Source organism: Myotis brandtii, unplaced genomic scaffold, assembly GCF_000412655.1.
Source record: "Myotis brandtii unplaced genomic scaffold, ASM41265v1 scaffold154, whole genome shotgun sequence".
Lineage (NCBI taxonomy): Eukaryota > Metazoa > Chordata > Mammalia > Chiroptera > Vespertilionidae > Myotis > Myotis brandtii.
Window position 1 is genome coordinate 6,180,260 of NW_005355584.1, and position 15,660 is coordinate 6,195,919.

General features: G+C 40.2%; 1 protein-coding gene across 6 annotated transcripts in view; it reads left to right on the plus strand.

Moving 5' to 3' along the window:
* The window catches only part of ZNF407 (zinc finger protein 407), a 384,238-nt gene that overhangs the window by 274,875 nt on the left and 93,703 nt on the right, over window positions 1–15,660 (plus strand). For 3 of the 6 annotated variants that reach the window (XM_005861574.2, XM_005861575.2, XM_014535900.1), the window contains one exon: window positions 3,170–3,348. In XM_005861574.2, the coding sequence (XP_005861636.1) occupies window positions 3,170–3,348 (179 nt within the window). Of the gene's footprint in view, window positions 1–3,169; window positions 3,349–4,654; window positions 4,930–10,088; window positions 10,214–15,660 lie in introns of those variants that run through there. The other 3 variants (XR_001361154.1, XM_014535901.1, XM_014535899.1) reach the window with 3 other exon arrangements.

The following is a 15,660-nucleotide window of genomic DNA, read 5'->3' on the forward strand; positions in this document are numbered from 1 at the left end:
CTCAGCCAGCCTTCCTGTGGTTCTGGGTGATGTCTGTTCCGTCTTTTAGTTGTATTTTTGAAGTGGTTGTTCGAGGCAGCAAACTCCGGCGTTAACCTATGCTGCCATCTTGGTTCTCCTTTAGTCTGTATTTTTAAATGAAAAGAAGCCTCTCAGCCTTTTTAATATTCACTTCGTTCTCTGCTTGCTTCAGTAATAGTCCCTTGATTATTAGGGTTCCACATGCCACTTGGGTACTAAGAGATGTTGGTTTATTTTTGTGTGAGATACACCCTTCTCTAAAACAAAATACTCTGTCTTCAAAGTCATCCTTCTTTCACTGATGATTAGGATTCGTTGCTTACATTGTCTCTCATCTAAGTGTGCATCCTGTATTGAAATGGGTATATTCTGGTCATTTTGATTTCTCCACTTGATCAGTGATTGTCTTTGATGACTCTTAATGCCTGGCTTTTTCCATAAGGAAATAATACAGGAATTGCCAGCCCTAATAAACTGCTAGTTAGGAATTGTAATGGCTTTGTTTTCTCTCCGCAGTGTCAGTGAGCAAGGGTGAGTCTAGTAGGTGGAACACGTGGCAGGTCTGCAGAGTCAGGGGCAGAATCTGGAGCAGTTCTCCCAGCTGGTGGGAACTCCAGCTGTGGTCCTCTTCGTCACAGAAGAGGATCTTTCTGCATCCCTGTCAGATATTTCCTGTTACTCTGTCAACAAAGGGCAGAGCTGTTATTCCAAGGATATCTACACATCAGGGGACTCTACCACCTGCCATTTTCTGGAGTGTTCTGGTACCTTTGCTCTGTGAGTGCTGTAAGTAAGGAGGGCTGGGCTGCACTAAGAAGCACTGGCCTTGGGAACAGAAAACCTGTACCAGATCCGACTCCGCCAAGTTCTACCCCATGGCCTCCACAGTCCGCTTATCCCAAGTCAGGCCGTCCTCTGTATGACCGTGCCAGGTCTTCACCCGGGGGACAGCTCCAAGGTGGAAGGCCACTGGAGGCACAGGAGCTGACATTAGGTGCTTACTATTCGTCCTCCCTGGTACGATGGTTATTAATTAACAATAGGTATTTATATGAAAAGCAAGCTTGGTGATCCAGTGTGACAAGAAGGAGAGGCTGTGTTTGCATATGGTCGCTAACTGTCTTACATTAGTCCAGGTCGGCGATTTTCCACCGTTGTGCGCAGGAATTTTTACATGCAGTGCCTGACTAGTTAGGGGCACTGACCTCTTTTCCCTTAAATTGTCAAATAAAAAATGACAACAGTCAACACAACAATAGCCATCTGATGTGAATGAATCAAAATTATTCCTATTTTTATTTTGGTCAGATTGGCAAAAAAGTTTTTTTTTTTCTTGGTATGCCATGGAAATTTAGTAATTAGTTTTTGTGTGCATGGGATGAAAAGGGCTGAAAATCTTTGGTCTGAGTTCTAAGAGCCCTTGTCAGAGGCAGGCTGGGAACAGCTGAGAAGGTCTCTGTTGTTCCAGTTCCTCCTCCTCTACCTTCTCTTTCATGTATGTTGTTGTTTTAAATTTATAAAAAATGTAAATACTAACATATAAATCATTAAAGTCTATTTGGAAAATAAAGAGAAGAGGGCATTGCTGTGTAGCTGCATGAATATCTTGGTGTGTTTCTAGTTTAAACACAGGGATTTGTCTGAATTACTCTTTCTGACCGTACGTAGTTGGGTACATACATTTGATGGCAGACCCCGCCTGTGGACGGGCAGGAGGTGGCAGACCCCTTTCCAAAGGAGCGTCTCTTAGATCCAGTATGGGACGTTCCTGTGAAACAGGATACCCCTTAGGAGACAGGTACTGGGCAGGAGGCAGGTACTGCCCCGGTCCCCTCCTCTGTGGAATTCTGTTCCTAGTGCCATATTCATGAGCTTGGCCTTGCTGAGGTGATATTCTCCATACTCCTCTTGTCATCTAGGAATGGGTACCTGGCTCTCACATCCTGTGCAGCCTTTACATGTGAGTGATGGCATAGTTACTGTGAAATGTTGGGTTACGGCCATTTTTGCATTCTTCACCAGTGTTTCCCGGGTGCACACACTGAAAAGTGACTCTTACACACAAATGCTACCACTGAGCAGAGCTGAGGTGAGGGGCGCTCCATGCAGGTACTTCCCAGAGCCTTCTGTGACATGGGACCTGATGGCTACCACCGTGTCCCCACCTTGTTCAGCCGTGCAAGCTTTTCTGCAAGCACGTCCATCCTGCTGGGTTTTGTTCCCCCAAAGGGCCTCAGGAAGTGCCCATAAGCAGACTGCTCGATTTTCCTCTGGCATTTTTTGCTCTGTAGGAAATCTGAGGCTGGCCTGATTTTTTGTTTGTTTTTTTTCTGGTTAAATTTGAATGGGACTCTTTTTGTTACTCATCTAACAGTGACAAGGACAAAAGAAAGCAGCAGTGCCTGTGTTCAGAGGGGTCTGGGTGTGCAGTCCTGTTGCAGAGATGGGGAGGGAGGAGCAGGCGGGACCTGGGCTTTGCACAGCAGGTCCCCCATCTCTGGTCAAGTCAGGCCTTGCGTCTTGGAATCTGCAAGAACACTGGGTGAGGAGCTGACTCCTGTCTTCAGGTCAGTTGGGTGCAGAGTTGTCATTTTCAGTCAGAATCTGCACAGTACAAGGGAACTCGGTGGCACTTAACGTGTTGCCCACATGGGGGTAGGGGGCGTTTCTAGCTGCTCTCCTAGCTGTAAACTGTTTCCGAGCCTTTCTGGAAGGCACTTACACAACAGGACTTAAAGCCAGAGCTGTTTTATTTCCTTGAAGCTGCAGATTCATGGAGGTGACGGTGTGGCCTCTCATGCTGGTCCTCAGTGTGAAGGGCGTGCTCTCGGGGTGAAAGAAATGCCTTTACTGCCCTCACGGGGTACGAGAATAATTTGATATTAAAATGAAAGGACCTGGCACTTTGTACTTTCAGTTCTGCATAGAATGAATCTTGAAGGTGAAAGACCTACTCAGAAATGAGCACCAGGGTGACAAGAACTATGGACCTCGTAAGAGGAGTGTTTGTACAAGGTAGCACTAGTACGTAGTGAGAAAGGTGCCCAACACATTGTAGGCCTTTGTGTTAGCTTATGCCAGTGTTTGTGGTCTGATGTCATCTATTGGGCCTTAATTCATTTCCTTTTCTTTCTTACTTTCTTGGTAGGTCAAACTGTGCTGAAAATATCCGCAAACACATTTTACATACTGGCAAACACGAGGGGGTCAAGATGTACAACTGTCCCAAGTGTGACTATGGCACAAATGTCCCTGTGGAGTTCCGGAACCACCTGAAGGAACAGCACCCTGACATCGAGAACCCTGACCTGGCTTACTTGCATGCAGGTAAGGGCTGCAAGTCTTTCATATGTGCGGTTTTTAAGAGCACTTCATTTTATTCATCACAGTAGTTATGATGCAATTTGTCCATTACGGCCATTTACTTTAATGTCTTAGAGTTCGTGACAGTATCTGCTCCAAGACTTACAACAGAGGACATTCCGGTCTTATCCCACTCAACTAGAAAACAGTCTAAATATGACAGAGTAATCATCCAAGGACAACAAAGTTAATAATAGCAAATATTCAAAACAGTTTAACTGAAATTATAATTGTTTGCGCTTCATATTTTGACTGATAAAATTTTAAATTTATTTTCACAAACTATTTGTGATTGAAAGTGTTATGCCCAATTGCTTTGGACCACGGTTTTCCAGTGAATACCTGGAAAGGAAGAGCATCTGACCAAGGAGAGAGTGGAACAGCGAGGGTGGGGGGACATGGTGCCTCATTCCCAGGAAGTTAGGAGGGCTCTGTTGCCCAGGACATGTTGGTGATGGCAGAGGCTGCTCCATTCTCCTAGCCTCGTTGGATCACATCAGGTACCCTGGAAGGATCTGAGATGTAGCACCAGCTTATGGTTTAATTAACAGCATGCCTGAGTGTGGAATCTTACTGTGCAGAAGTACAAAGTGATGGGTATGAGTGTGGGCAAGTATCTCAGGAAGTTCTGTGTTTATATCATATCCATGGGTACAGGGATGTTTTAGGCAGTGACTTTGGGATCAGTTAGAGCTGCTTTTAGTGTCTGTTTCTTTCTTATTTGCCATGTGACCACAGGTAAGCTGATCTCATCATACCTGAGATTTCTCATGTGTAAATCCATGTGGTAGTATCTGTTTAAAGCAGTGATTGCCAACCTTTCGGACCTCACGGACCACCAGTGGTCCGCAGACCACTGGTTGGCAACCGCTGGTTTAAAGGATCATTGTGAATTTAAGAAGGTAATGGCTGTGAAGCTATGAGGCTCTCAGCACAGTACCATCTATGCCTGGCTTGACTGGGGATCCTGGGTGTGGGTGATGCTGGGAATGTGACAACAGTGTCTGAAAGACATGGGACATTCCACCCACAATGCAACACTTGGTTTGCAAATATGTAAACACTGCTCATATACTCTCTACAATAAAAGAAACAGAACTTGGTGGTAATTTGAATTAGCAGAATATCTATACATTGGACAATGTCTGCATATAAGGTTATTGTAGTTTTCTGCTGATGTCTTGTTTCCAGTGTCTTTGCTTATGCCCACATGATTGACTTTTTAAAGTATTAGTAGAAGTTTTGATTTCGTAATCTCTGTTGTATCCAGGGATAGTTTTGAAAAAGAAAAACAGGTCAGTTGTCTGCATTTTGGTGATGTTACTGAAGAGGTTTTGAACTGCACTGATGAAGTGAAATTGAAGCATCTTCTGCCATCAGTCCCTGTGGGTTCTGCATTAATATGAGTGCCTGACAGCAGATTCCAGAACTGCTGCGTCTGAAAGGGCCAAGCAGAGCCAGCTCAGGTTGTGGTTGTCTGCAGTGCTGTTTCAAGTCCTATCTGCGCCTCTTCTCAAGGTGCAGCTGATTTGTGCTATCTCTCTCATCCGTGGCTCCAATTAGACATGAAAAGTGGGTTATTCCCCTAAAGTAAAGTATCTCTAACTTTTAAATGAAGGAGACACCAGAGAAAGGGGGGGAAGCTGCCTGGGGAAAACGTTCCCTTTGCCATCCTGCACCAAGGGAGACTGCTGTGCAGAATGAGAAAATGACCCACCTTTCCTTGTATGTGTGGGATGCTCGGGTGTATACCCTACTTTTCTGTTGATATTTTTATAATTCTGTGAAGACTTGTTCTTCCATGTAAGTCATAGTAGCAGTCCTCAGTATTTTCACAAAACAAAATCTGTAGGTACATATAGGTGTCAACTGTGTATTCCTTCTTCTAGGCAAAATATTGCTCTTCAGTAATTCTTTTGCTTTGGTTAAGAGAAAACTTTAAACAGGTAAATTGTTTAGATTGACTGAGTCTTTCTTCAGCCTTACAACTACATCATTTGTAATACGTTTAAGAATGTGTGAAATGAGCCTTCCTCCGGCTCTAAGCATTGTGCCTAAGAAAGTTTTCTTGAGAATTCCAAAGGACAGACTTTGAGTTGTGCCGGGGCAGCTCAGAGGTTTGCTGCTGGGGGAGTAAGCTCCCTGCTTGTGGACAGAGTCTCCTGGAAGACTCAGGCGTAGCCTGGCCACTTTCCGAGAGTACGACACCAGTCAGGACTGAAGGTGATTGAGGTATTTCAGGGTTTTCTCTGAGAAGCCTGGACTTTAACTGTATTAAAGGTTAACATCTTTTCTAAAGGTGATGATCAAGTTTTGTTCTCTTTTCAGAGGAAATTAAGCATTAAGTGAAGACATGGTATTTCCCCAAATTTCTTGTATTTTTCTGCTGTCATAGTTTTTTTTAAAAACATTTAAATTAATATGATTTTCATCAGTTCTTACATAGTAAGACTTAATCATTTAAAAATATTCTTTAAATTATTACCTGAACAATGCTATATAGCAGATGAATCTGTCATACTCTCTTCACAAATTGGGATTTTCATATTCTCTAAGATAAGCAATTTTTTAATTCTTTAGAACATATTATTTAACTGCATTTAACCCTCTTCCATGGCATTTTCCTCTTACCCACTTATGAGAATAAGAATGGGAAAGTTTGAGTCTTATATCTAAACTCCAAATCTCTTTTCTTTCTAATGGTAACTAATTCAGAACCATTTAAACTGTACTTAACTGATTCCTTAATTCTCTCCAAATGTCTTACTTCATACTCAGGCAGATGAAATTTCATCTTCCACCTCTGAGCCCATTTGCTTAATTTCACAGTTAGGATGAAGCAGCTGCACCCTTTGTCTCTTCACCACCCCCTTGGTTCAGCGGGATATTCAGATTTCCTAAAATAAATGATTTTCTCCACCATTAATTAAAATCATTAGTCTTCTGATACGTAGACCTTGGAGATGTAGTCTTCTCCCCAATTCCCAGGCCCTCTATTTTTAACCCTGTTACTTTCATCCCCTTTTGTTAGTTGGATGCTCTGACACATGTCATGACGTTTTGTATAAAATTCGTTTTGTGGAAAGGTCCAAAAATCCCAGAAAATCCTGACAGTTTCTCATTGGTTCTCCCTTACCTAAACCAATTATTACTTCAACCTAAAAAGGAAGGAAATTTTTTCTGACAGAGCCTTTGGTGAATCTGTGCTGACTCACTCCTATTAATGTGTACCTCCCCAGATGTATCATTAAGCTCATCCATAACTATCATCTCAAATTTTCTTCCTAATATAGATGTTAGACTTGCAGTCTATAATTTTCAGCCTCTCCCTGCTTGCTTTTTCACCTTCAGACTGGATCCCTTGTTTTCCAGTCTCTGATACTTACCAACTAACAAAAGACTTCCTAAAATAATTAACAATTCAACAATTGGATTCTTTAACCTCAGTTACCATCCATGGGTTAATTTACTATCTTTCTAATGGCTGCTAAATGTCTTTGTTCCTTTCAAACTCCTGTCTAAATCTTCTCTCTCCTCTGTAAGGCTCTGTCCTCTGTGTTCAGCATGACAAGGCCCATTGGGTATTTTGGTAACTGGCTTTCTCTTTGAGTCTTTTTCACTCTCACTCCTGTTGGAGTTCCTAAGTTTAGAACTATCTTACATTCCTTGAGGTCAGTGGGTGAGCAATGTCAAGATTATCATCAACCACTTTTTCAGTAATATAATTGCTCTCTAGGACTATCATCTCATTGGTGATGTTTATCGGCACTGTTTACTGGTAAGTTTAGCAGACCCTCTATATTCAGCACCACCTGTCTTTTGTTGAATTATTACTGAAATCAGTTTTTTAAAACATAATTATACATTATTTTTTAAAAAAAATATTTTTATTGATTTTAGAGAAGAAAGGAGAGGGAAAGAGAGATAGAAACATCAATGATGAGTGAAAATCATTGATCGGCTGCTTCCTGCACGCCCCCTACTGGGAATCGAGCCCACAACCCGGGCATGTGCCCTTGACCAGAATCGAACCCAGGATCCTTCAGTCCCCAGGCTGATGCTCTATTCACTGAGCCAAACCGGCTAGGGCTCATTATACATTCTTAAATATTTTAAAATGTCATCTGCCTATGAATACATGTTTTTTTCTAACTTTATTGTGTCTGAAAGCTACCTTTATCTGCTTGACACTGTGGAGCAGGGGTAAGGAAATATTTGCCACCCTGTGTCTATCTGGCCCACCCTCTGCCACTGCCTTCCCAGGGCCCAAAGGCCATCCTATTTGTATCTCTGTAGGGTGTCCTGTTTTAGGTGGTTAGTATGTGGTACTGAAGAGCTCTATTATTTTACAGTCATGTTTTGCCTTTTGAATTACAAAGAATGAAAGAGAAAGGGTAATAATTGTGTCTGTGCCAAACTTTTTTGCTAGGCCATTAAATCTTCCAAACAAGTCTTTGTTAGGTGCTATTCTGATATTATTTCATGATTTTAGAAAGTAGGGCTTGAAGAGGTTACCTTGCCTGAGGGGGATACATAACTGCATTGTGGCCCATTGAAGTTCATGCCTGTTTGTCTCCGAAAGTTTTCCAATTGCATAATCCTGCATATGCATGGGTTTAGAAAAGAGAGCAAACAGCACCTGTAGTTAATGAGATTCTTATCATGGAAGCCTTAACATTATGGAGTTTTAAGATTTCAGATAATCTGTAAACATGTAGTAGGAAGTAGCATGACATGTATGATTGAACAAAGCACTAGGACAAATGTTTTCACAGCTGTACTGCTGCTAGTGCAGAGGCTGGTGAATGGCCGGACAGTGAACTAGGGGGTTTAGTGTCCTGAGATTATTGCTGTTGAAATATGTGACTTTAAGCAAGTCACTCAACCATTCTGTGACTGCATTCTCAATTGCAAAATGAATAACTGTGTTTAGCCTTTCTTTTGAATATGAGGTTCAAGTGAAATAATGCCTATGAAAGAGCTTTAAAAATTATCTGTATTGAGACATTCTTTACCAGAAAAGCTAGTGGCCTTTGTTATTGCTGTTTTAATAGTAGGAAATAGAAAGAAAGGATTGGAATGAGTTTGTATGTATTTTAATTTGCCATTAAGAGTAATGAATCTCATACTGTGGATATGTGTGTGTGTTAGTGGTCATACATGTATTAGCATGACAGTCTGCACAGATATCCAAAGTTAGGTCAAAAATGTCTGTAAACAACTTTTTTTCAGAGTGGAAACTTATCACCTAATTTATTTGAATTATTTCTAGTCTTTGTATGTTACCTTCTATATATTTCTAAAACTAATTTTTATAAAAAGAATATAATTCTGAAATAATGTCCTTCCTAGTGTATATTTTAATATTCTGTGAAGTCCATAATGGCACTCACAACATTTAAAATAAAGTCAGAACACACAATTAAAATAGAGCTTTTATTAGTAACACCTAATAAAATTGGCTAAAGGTATCAAAAATTCATGTAAATCTATTCCATTTATCATCTTTGATGATTTTGGGCCCTGAGAGCTCTTAGGCTCCTCTTGCTACTTTATCTTACAGAGAAGTTATAAAGTACTGTTTAAGTTTTTCCAGAATAAAACCTCTATCCTCTTTTTTTGTTGGGAGGCCTAGCTGAGTATAACGAGCCTGTAGAATCCAGAGCCGCTGGGGAACTTGCTCAGGCTCTCTCCTGGCTGCCGCAGGTTACACCGGCACTTGCAGTGCAATCACCTCATCAGCAGGCAAAACTGTGATTTATTTGGACTGACATTTGCAGCATTTATGAGCTGAATTCTGAACATTAAATTTTTTTTAAAAAAAAAGGAAACAAAATTGTGATCTTATCCCCCCTGACAACTTCATTTATCAAAATTTTAAGGGGAAAAAAATTGATCCTGGAAGTTACAGTGGGGGCAGTGTGATTGTATCAGATGATTGATATGGCTTTATTTTTATAGACCGTTTACCAACTGTTTAGTTCAGTATAATTTATATATTAAAACCTTTACACTTCCTCACAGACATACCTCGACCCCGACTAAAATGCAGTTTCATGTGAGGGGAGCAGGCAGGTGCTGACAAGGCCTGCAGCTGATGGTGCCATCAGCGGAGAGCAGCACTACTGGTCTTTAAATTACGAGGGAAGTTTGAGTGTACTGTGTAATTAGCTCTGAAGTTTCGTTTAGAAGACGTGAAAATGCACCTTATGATTCACTTGCAATTTCATTATTTCTATTTCCAGTGAATAGAATTGGCATTTAGCAAGTTGTCTGATTTTACTTTTTATTTTGAAATAATTTAAAACATACAGAAAAGTTGAAAAAATAGTACAGAAACTTCCATACATTTTTTTTTACTCCGCCAAATGTGGACCTCACAGATAGCTGCAATACGTGTCCACCGAAGGGTTAGTGCTGGCCCAGTGCCTTTCCTCGCTGTGTACTTGATGCAGGTCTCCCAGATTCCCCTTGTGTTGTTTCCTTCTCCAGAGCTCAGCTCAGGCACCAACTCATCCTTAGCTACTTGTGTCTGCTCAGTCTTCTCCAGTACATGGCAGTTTTTAGTCTTTCATCATCTTTCATGTCCTTGAGACTTTTAAAGAATATGTATCAGTTATTCGCACACTGTCACTTATTTTGCATTAGTCTGATGTTTACTCCTGATTAATCAAGATGATTTTTTTTTTTTTTTTTTTTTTTAGAATTCCCCAGAATAGCTGTGTAGCATATCAGGGGTACATCATGACAGACAACATAACCTGGATGGTCTATACGTGGTATCTCTCTGTTTCTCTACAAAAGATTTATTGTTATCCCCTGTATAATTAATGCACATTAGGGAGAGATAATTTCAGATTATGCACATCTCCTCAAGCATTTGCCCACTGATTTTTTACATTTATCAGTGAATTCTGCCTACAACAAGACCTGTGGAGACCTATTGATTTTCCCTTTCCCTCATTCCTTCTACCATTTAAGTGGAATTCTTCTTTAAGGAACACCTGTTCCTTCTCTCCCAGTTTTTTTTTAAACTTTAAATTCTGTATTATTTAAAGAATTATATATGTCTCCTTCTTTTTTACAACAGCTTAGTACATAGTGTAGATGTATGACAGTTTTTTAATCTACTCATCTGCTGATGGGCACTTTGGCTGTTGCCAAATCTTAGCTATTGTAAATTGTGCTGCTATGAACATAGGGGGTGGAGGGTGCATATATCCTTTCTGATTGGTGTTTCTGATTTCTAGAAGTGGGATCACTTGGTCAAATGGGAGTTCCATTTTTAATTTTTTGAGGAAACTCCATACTGTTTTCCACAGTGGCTGTACCTGTCTGCATTCCCACCAGCAGTGCAGAAGGGTTCCTTTTTCTCCGCATCCTCGCCAGCACTTGTCATTTGTTGATTTGTTGATGATAGCCATTCTGACAGGTGTGAGATGGTACATCATTGTCGTTTTAATTTGCATCTCTCAGATGATTAGTGACTTGAGCATGTTTTCATGTCTCTTGGCCTTCTGTGTGTCCTCTTCCGAAAAGTGTCTATTTAGGTCCTTTGCCCATTTTTTTTATTAGATTGTTTATCTTCCTTTTGTTAAGTTGTATGAGTTACCTATAAATTTTGGATATTAAACTCTTATCATATATAACATTGGCAAATATATTCTCCCATGCAGTGGGCTCTCATTGTTTTGTTGATGGTTTCTTCTGCTGTGAAGAAGCTTTTTATTTTGATGTAGTCCCAGTTGTTTATTTTCTTCTTAGTTTCCATTGTCTTATGAGCTGTGTTGGTAACGATATTGCTGTGACATATGTCTGATATTTTGGTGCCTATGGATTCTTCTAAGATTTTTATGGTTTCCCATCTTATGTTTAAGTCCTTTATCCATTTTGAGTTTATTTTTTGTATGGTGTAAGTTGGTGGTCTAGTTTCATTTTTTGTATTTTACTAATTTCTATTCGTATGAACTCACTTTACTCTGTGGCTTATACATAGTTCAATGACACTGTTACTTGTTTCTTGCTGAAACTGCTCCAGCTCTGCCATACTGGGCTCTTCCATGGGCTGCTGTATCCTTTGACTCACCCTGTCCTTTCAGGAGCATCTCTTTGCTCTCAGGCAGCACATGTGCTCCAGGCTCATTGGTGATTTCCCCGCCCTTGTCCTGATACCCACCTCTTCTTCCAGGAGCGCTGGTTCCTGTTTTGGAGAGTAGAATTCAGAAACAGAGATGTGTTCTCTGTGTGTGTTCATTGCTTCAAGCCCCCTGCTTGTGTGCCTTCTCAACATACAGAACCAGGAGACCTACATGTGTACAGTAACCCTGTGTTCCCGTGAATATACATTGTTTTACCTGTCCGACTCCCAGTCTGTCTAGATAAATTATCTTAGGCCTAGATGTTAAAACCTAAAATTTTGAAACCATTAGAAGAAAATATAAACAAATGCTTGTGATCTTCGATTAACCAAGGGTTTCTTGGATATGATACCAAAAGTACAGACAATAAAAGAAAAAATAGATAAATTGAACTTTGTAAACATTAGAAACTTTTATGCCTAAAAGAATACCATTAAGAAGATGAAAGGAAAACCTATAAAATGGAAAAATAAACTATAAATCTATCTGATGAGGGAATTGTATACAGAATATATAAATAAAACTTATAACTTAATAATAACTAGTCAAATAACCTAATTTAAAAATGGCAAAGGATCTGAATAACCATTTATCCAAAGAAGATGTGTAAATATCCAGTAAACACATGAAAAGATGCTCAACATCATCACATGTCAGAAATGCAAATCAAAACCACAATGAATTACAACATCTAGATTGTTTACTTTTTCTGGCAATTATAAATAGAATTGTTGTAAGCATTCACATATAGATTTCTGTGTGAAAGTTAGGTTTCATTTCTCTTGGGCAAATAAATACTTGAACATAAGCTTCCTGGATGATATGTGTATATTAAACTTTTAAAGAAAACTGTTTTCCAAAATATCTGTACATTTTATATTTATACTGGGGCCCAGTGCACGCATTCGTGCACCTTGAAAGGAACTGTGGACCACGAGGCAGCGGTGGGCACAGGGGTGGGTCTCGACCCATCCTCTGCGACCCTGCCCGGCCCCTTGTGCTGCAGCCCCTGGTCCCCTCTCTGCCAGCAACCCCACTCCTGTTGCTGCCGCTCCCATGTGCTGACGGTGCCAGCCCTGCTCGCACCTGTTGACGGCACAGAGCGATTGGGGCCGGTGCCAGCAGCAAGTGCAAGCAGGGCTGGCGCCATCAGTGGGTGTGAGCGGTGGCTGCTGCCCCAGTCGCCCCTCAGGAACAGGGGGAGATGGAGAAGCCCTCAGGGGTGATCAGGGCTGGCAGCCACTGCTCATACCCGCTGATGGCGCCGAGCAATCGGGACCAGTACTGGGTGCTGGCAGTGGGTGTGAGCAGCGGCTCCAGCGCCAGCTGCAGGTACAAGCGGGGCCGGTGCCAGCAGCGGGTGCAAGCGCTGGGCAGGACCACGGCACACAGGAGCAAGGAATTTTCAGTAACCACCAGAGACTCACCCGAGTGATAGCGACCAGCACCCCACCTTGGTCTGGCGCTCCCGCTCACCTACTTCACCATCCTGCCTTGGCCAACGCCCGCCATGTTCCGCCCACACACCCTGGTGGTCAGCACACATCATAGCAACCAGTGTTCAGTTGTTTGGTTGTTCTGCCATTCGGTCTATTTGCATATCAGCCTTTTATTATATAGGATTTATATTTATATTTGAGTTTTTTACTTAACTGGAATAGTTTCATTTTTGCAATACAAAAAAATTCTGGAGGTTAATTACACAACAATGTAATATATTTAACTGTACTGCACTATACACTTAAAAATAGTTAAGATGGTGCCCTGGCTGGTATAATTCAGGTGCCTGGAGCATGCAACTAAAGGTCTTGGGTTGGATTCCCAGTTGGGGCACATGCGGATGGACGTTCCTCACATTGATGTTTCTCTCTCTCTCTCTCTCTCTCTCTCTCCCTCTCTCACTCTCACCCTCCCTCCCTCCCTCTGTCTTCCTCTCTCTCTAACATCAATAAAAGCATGTTCTCAGGTGAAGATTAAAAAGTAAAATGGTAAATTTTATGTTGCCTGTATTTACCACAGTTAAAATTTTTAAATATAAATACATATAAAAACTCAATTGCCCTTATCTTTTATATATCTTGTATATATATATCTATATTAGAAAATATTAAATAGGTTTGTCTGTTGGTGAAGGGTCATTAGGAAAGTGAGTTGATTGGGATGGGGAAAATGAAAATGGGGAAGTTAATACAGAAATTATACTAATTGGCTTAAGACTCTAAAATTCAATAGACCAAAAAGATGTTATATGATACATGCTAATCAGTATCTGAAATATATAAATCAATTGAGTAAATTTACAAAGTTAATTTATGCAGAAAAAATATGAAGAAGCAAAATATTTTAGCTTACAGACATGCTTACCCTTTCTTATTTTTTCCATTTTTTATTTCTAAGTAAGATTAAAAACACTTAAATACATTCTTTTAATAGATGAAATCCATCATAGTAATGTCGTCACTTAAATCACCTAATAGCTTTTATTGCAGCAGAACATAGTGAGTCCCCGACTGAGTAAAACAGCATTTTTGATGGCTGGTCTAGATCCTTCCTAAAATGCTCTGCTCAGGCAAGTTCACCCTTGTCACAGCTATTACTGCCATTTGTTGAGGAGCATGTCAGCGTGATTGGCAGAGAGTCATTCTTTCATCTTATGAAAAATCATAATTTTAATGCATGCTTAAAATAGAAACTGAGCATAAATGATTTCCTGTTTATAAAGGAAAAGGCGAGACTCCTTTGCAATTAATGTAGATGAATGATGCACATGGCATGGAATATAAAATTTAATTTTCTTTTTATTGGGAGAGAATTCTTTGTGGGGGAACTGCCTTTCAGGATTTCTTCTGCATTCGTTGTCTGGTTCACTAGGGCAGAATGAATTACAATACCAGTTTCTTTCCATATGTTGGCCAGGGACAGATTTAGGAGTAAGGTTTATGCCAATTAATCTCTTTTAGTGATAAATGTCTTAGAGTGATTAAATAAGTTAATATTTGTAAAGTACTTACAATAGTGCCTGGCATATATTAAGTGATCTGTAAGTATTTAATTAATAAAATATTGAACTGAAATTACTCTATGTCTTCTGGGTTCTTTTTAATTATGCCAGTAGGTGCTGCTCTTGAGTGACAAGAGTAGATCTTCCAAGTTATATTTTACATGCACATAGGTACCCTGGACTGTTGGCATAACTGGCATATTCACATTTTTATACCCTTTTCTCTGGATTAAAAATGTTGTTAGAAATGAAAGATACATGAAAGAGACATGAAAATGCCTAGGTTGTTTTCTTGAAACTTTAGAGTACTGTTTGGTAGTTCTGTGGTTGGTTTCAGCTAAGTCTCTATTTTTTTAAGAGGTACTCATCTCATGACCTTTCCCACTTGTCAGGTGGTTAAGTATCATATTTAACATTCTTTATGTTAATAAACAAATATTTATTGAATTCATTGACATTTTTTGTAGGGCATTTAGTTAACGCTCTGAGCTTGTGGTACTTCTTGGCTCTGTTAGATTAACCTTGATGTTCAGACAGCGTGAGCTTCAGGCTTAATCAAAGACTCCACAGAAGAGGGGCCAGATGTAGATCCTCTTATACACGTTTAGCTGTAATGGAATTTAATGGAATTTGTAAGCGCTCATATAGAACGCGTGTGGTAGACAGTGTTTGCTATAGGGATGGAACGATAGTGCTCAATTCAAGTGCAAAGAAAGATGATATATCTCAAGTGCAGGAAGGCAAGCTTGGGGGACTTGATTTTGTGAGAACGAGGACTGGGAGAGGTGCACAGAAGAGACAGGTGGCACTGAGCAGGTTAATAAGTGGACTATCTGCGGAGTGAGTTGAAAAGGTGGACTGCATAAACCATGCAGTAAATGCCAAAGGACCAAGAGAGATAAAGCAGAGATAACCCTTTAAAATTTAAAAGTGGCTTAGTACAATTTAGGTTTCCTTTTCTTTCACTTGACTGTAGTTTTAAGGTGTCATCTTTGTCCATATTTCTGGTCTTTTCCCACAATATATAATGAAAAAAAGTTTTTTTGTGGTCTATGCTTTTAGATCAGGAGTCTTTAACCAGTCAAAGAATTAATTTTGTTTTTAGATATAACTCTGTTTTAAGACTTATTTTTTTCA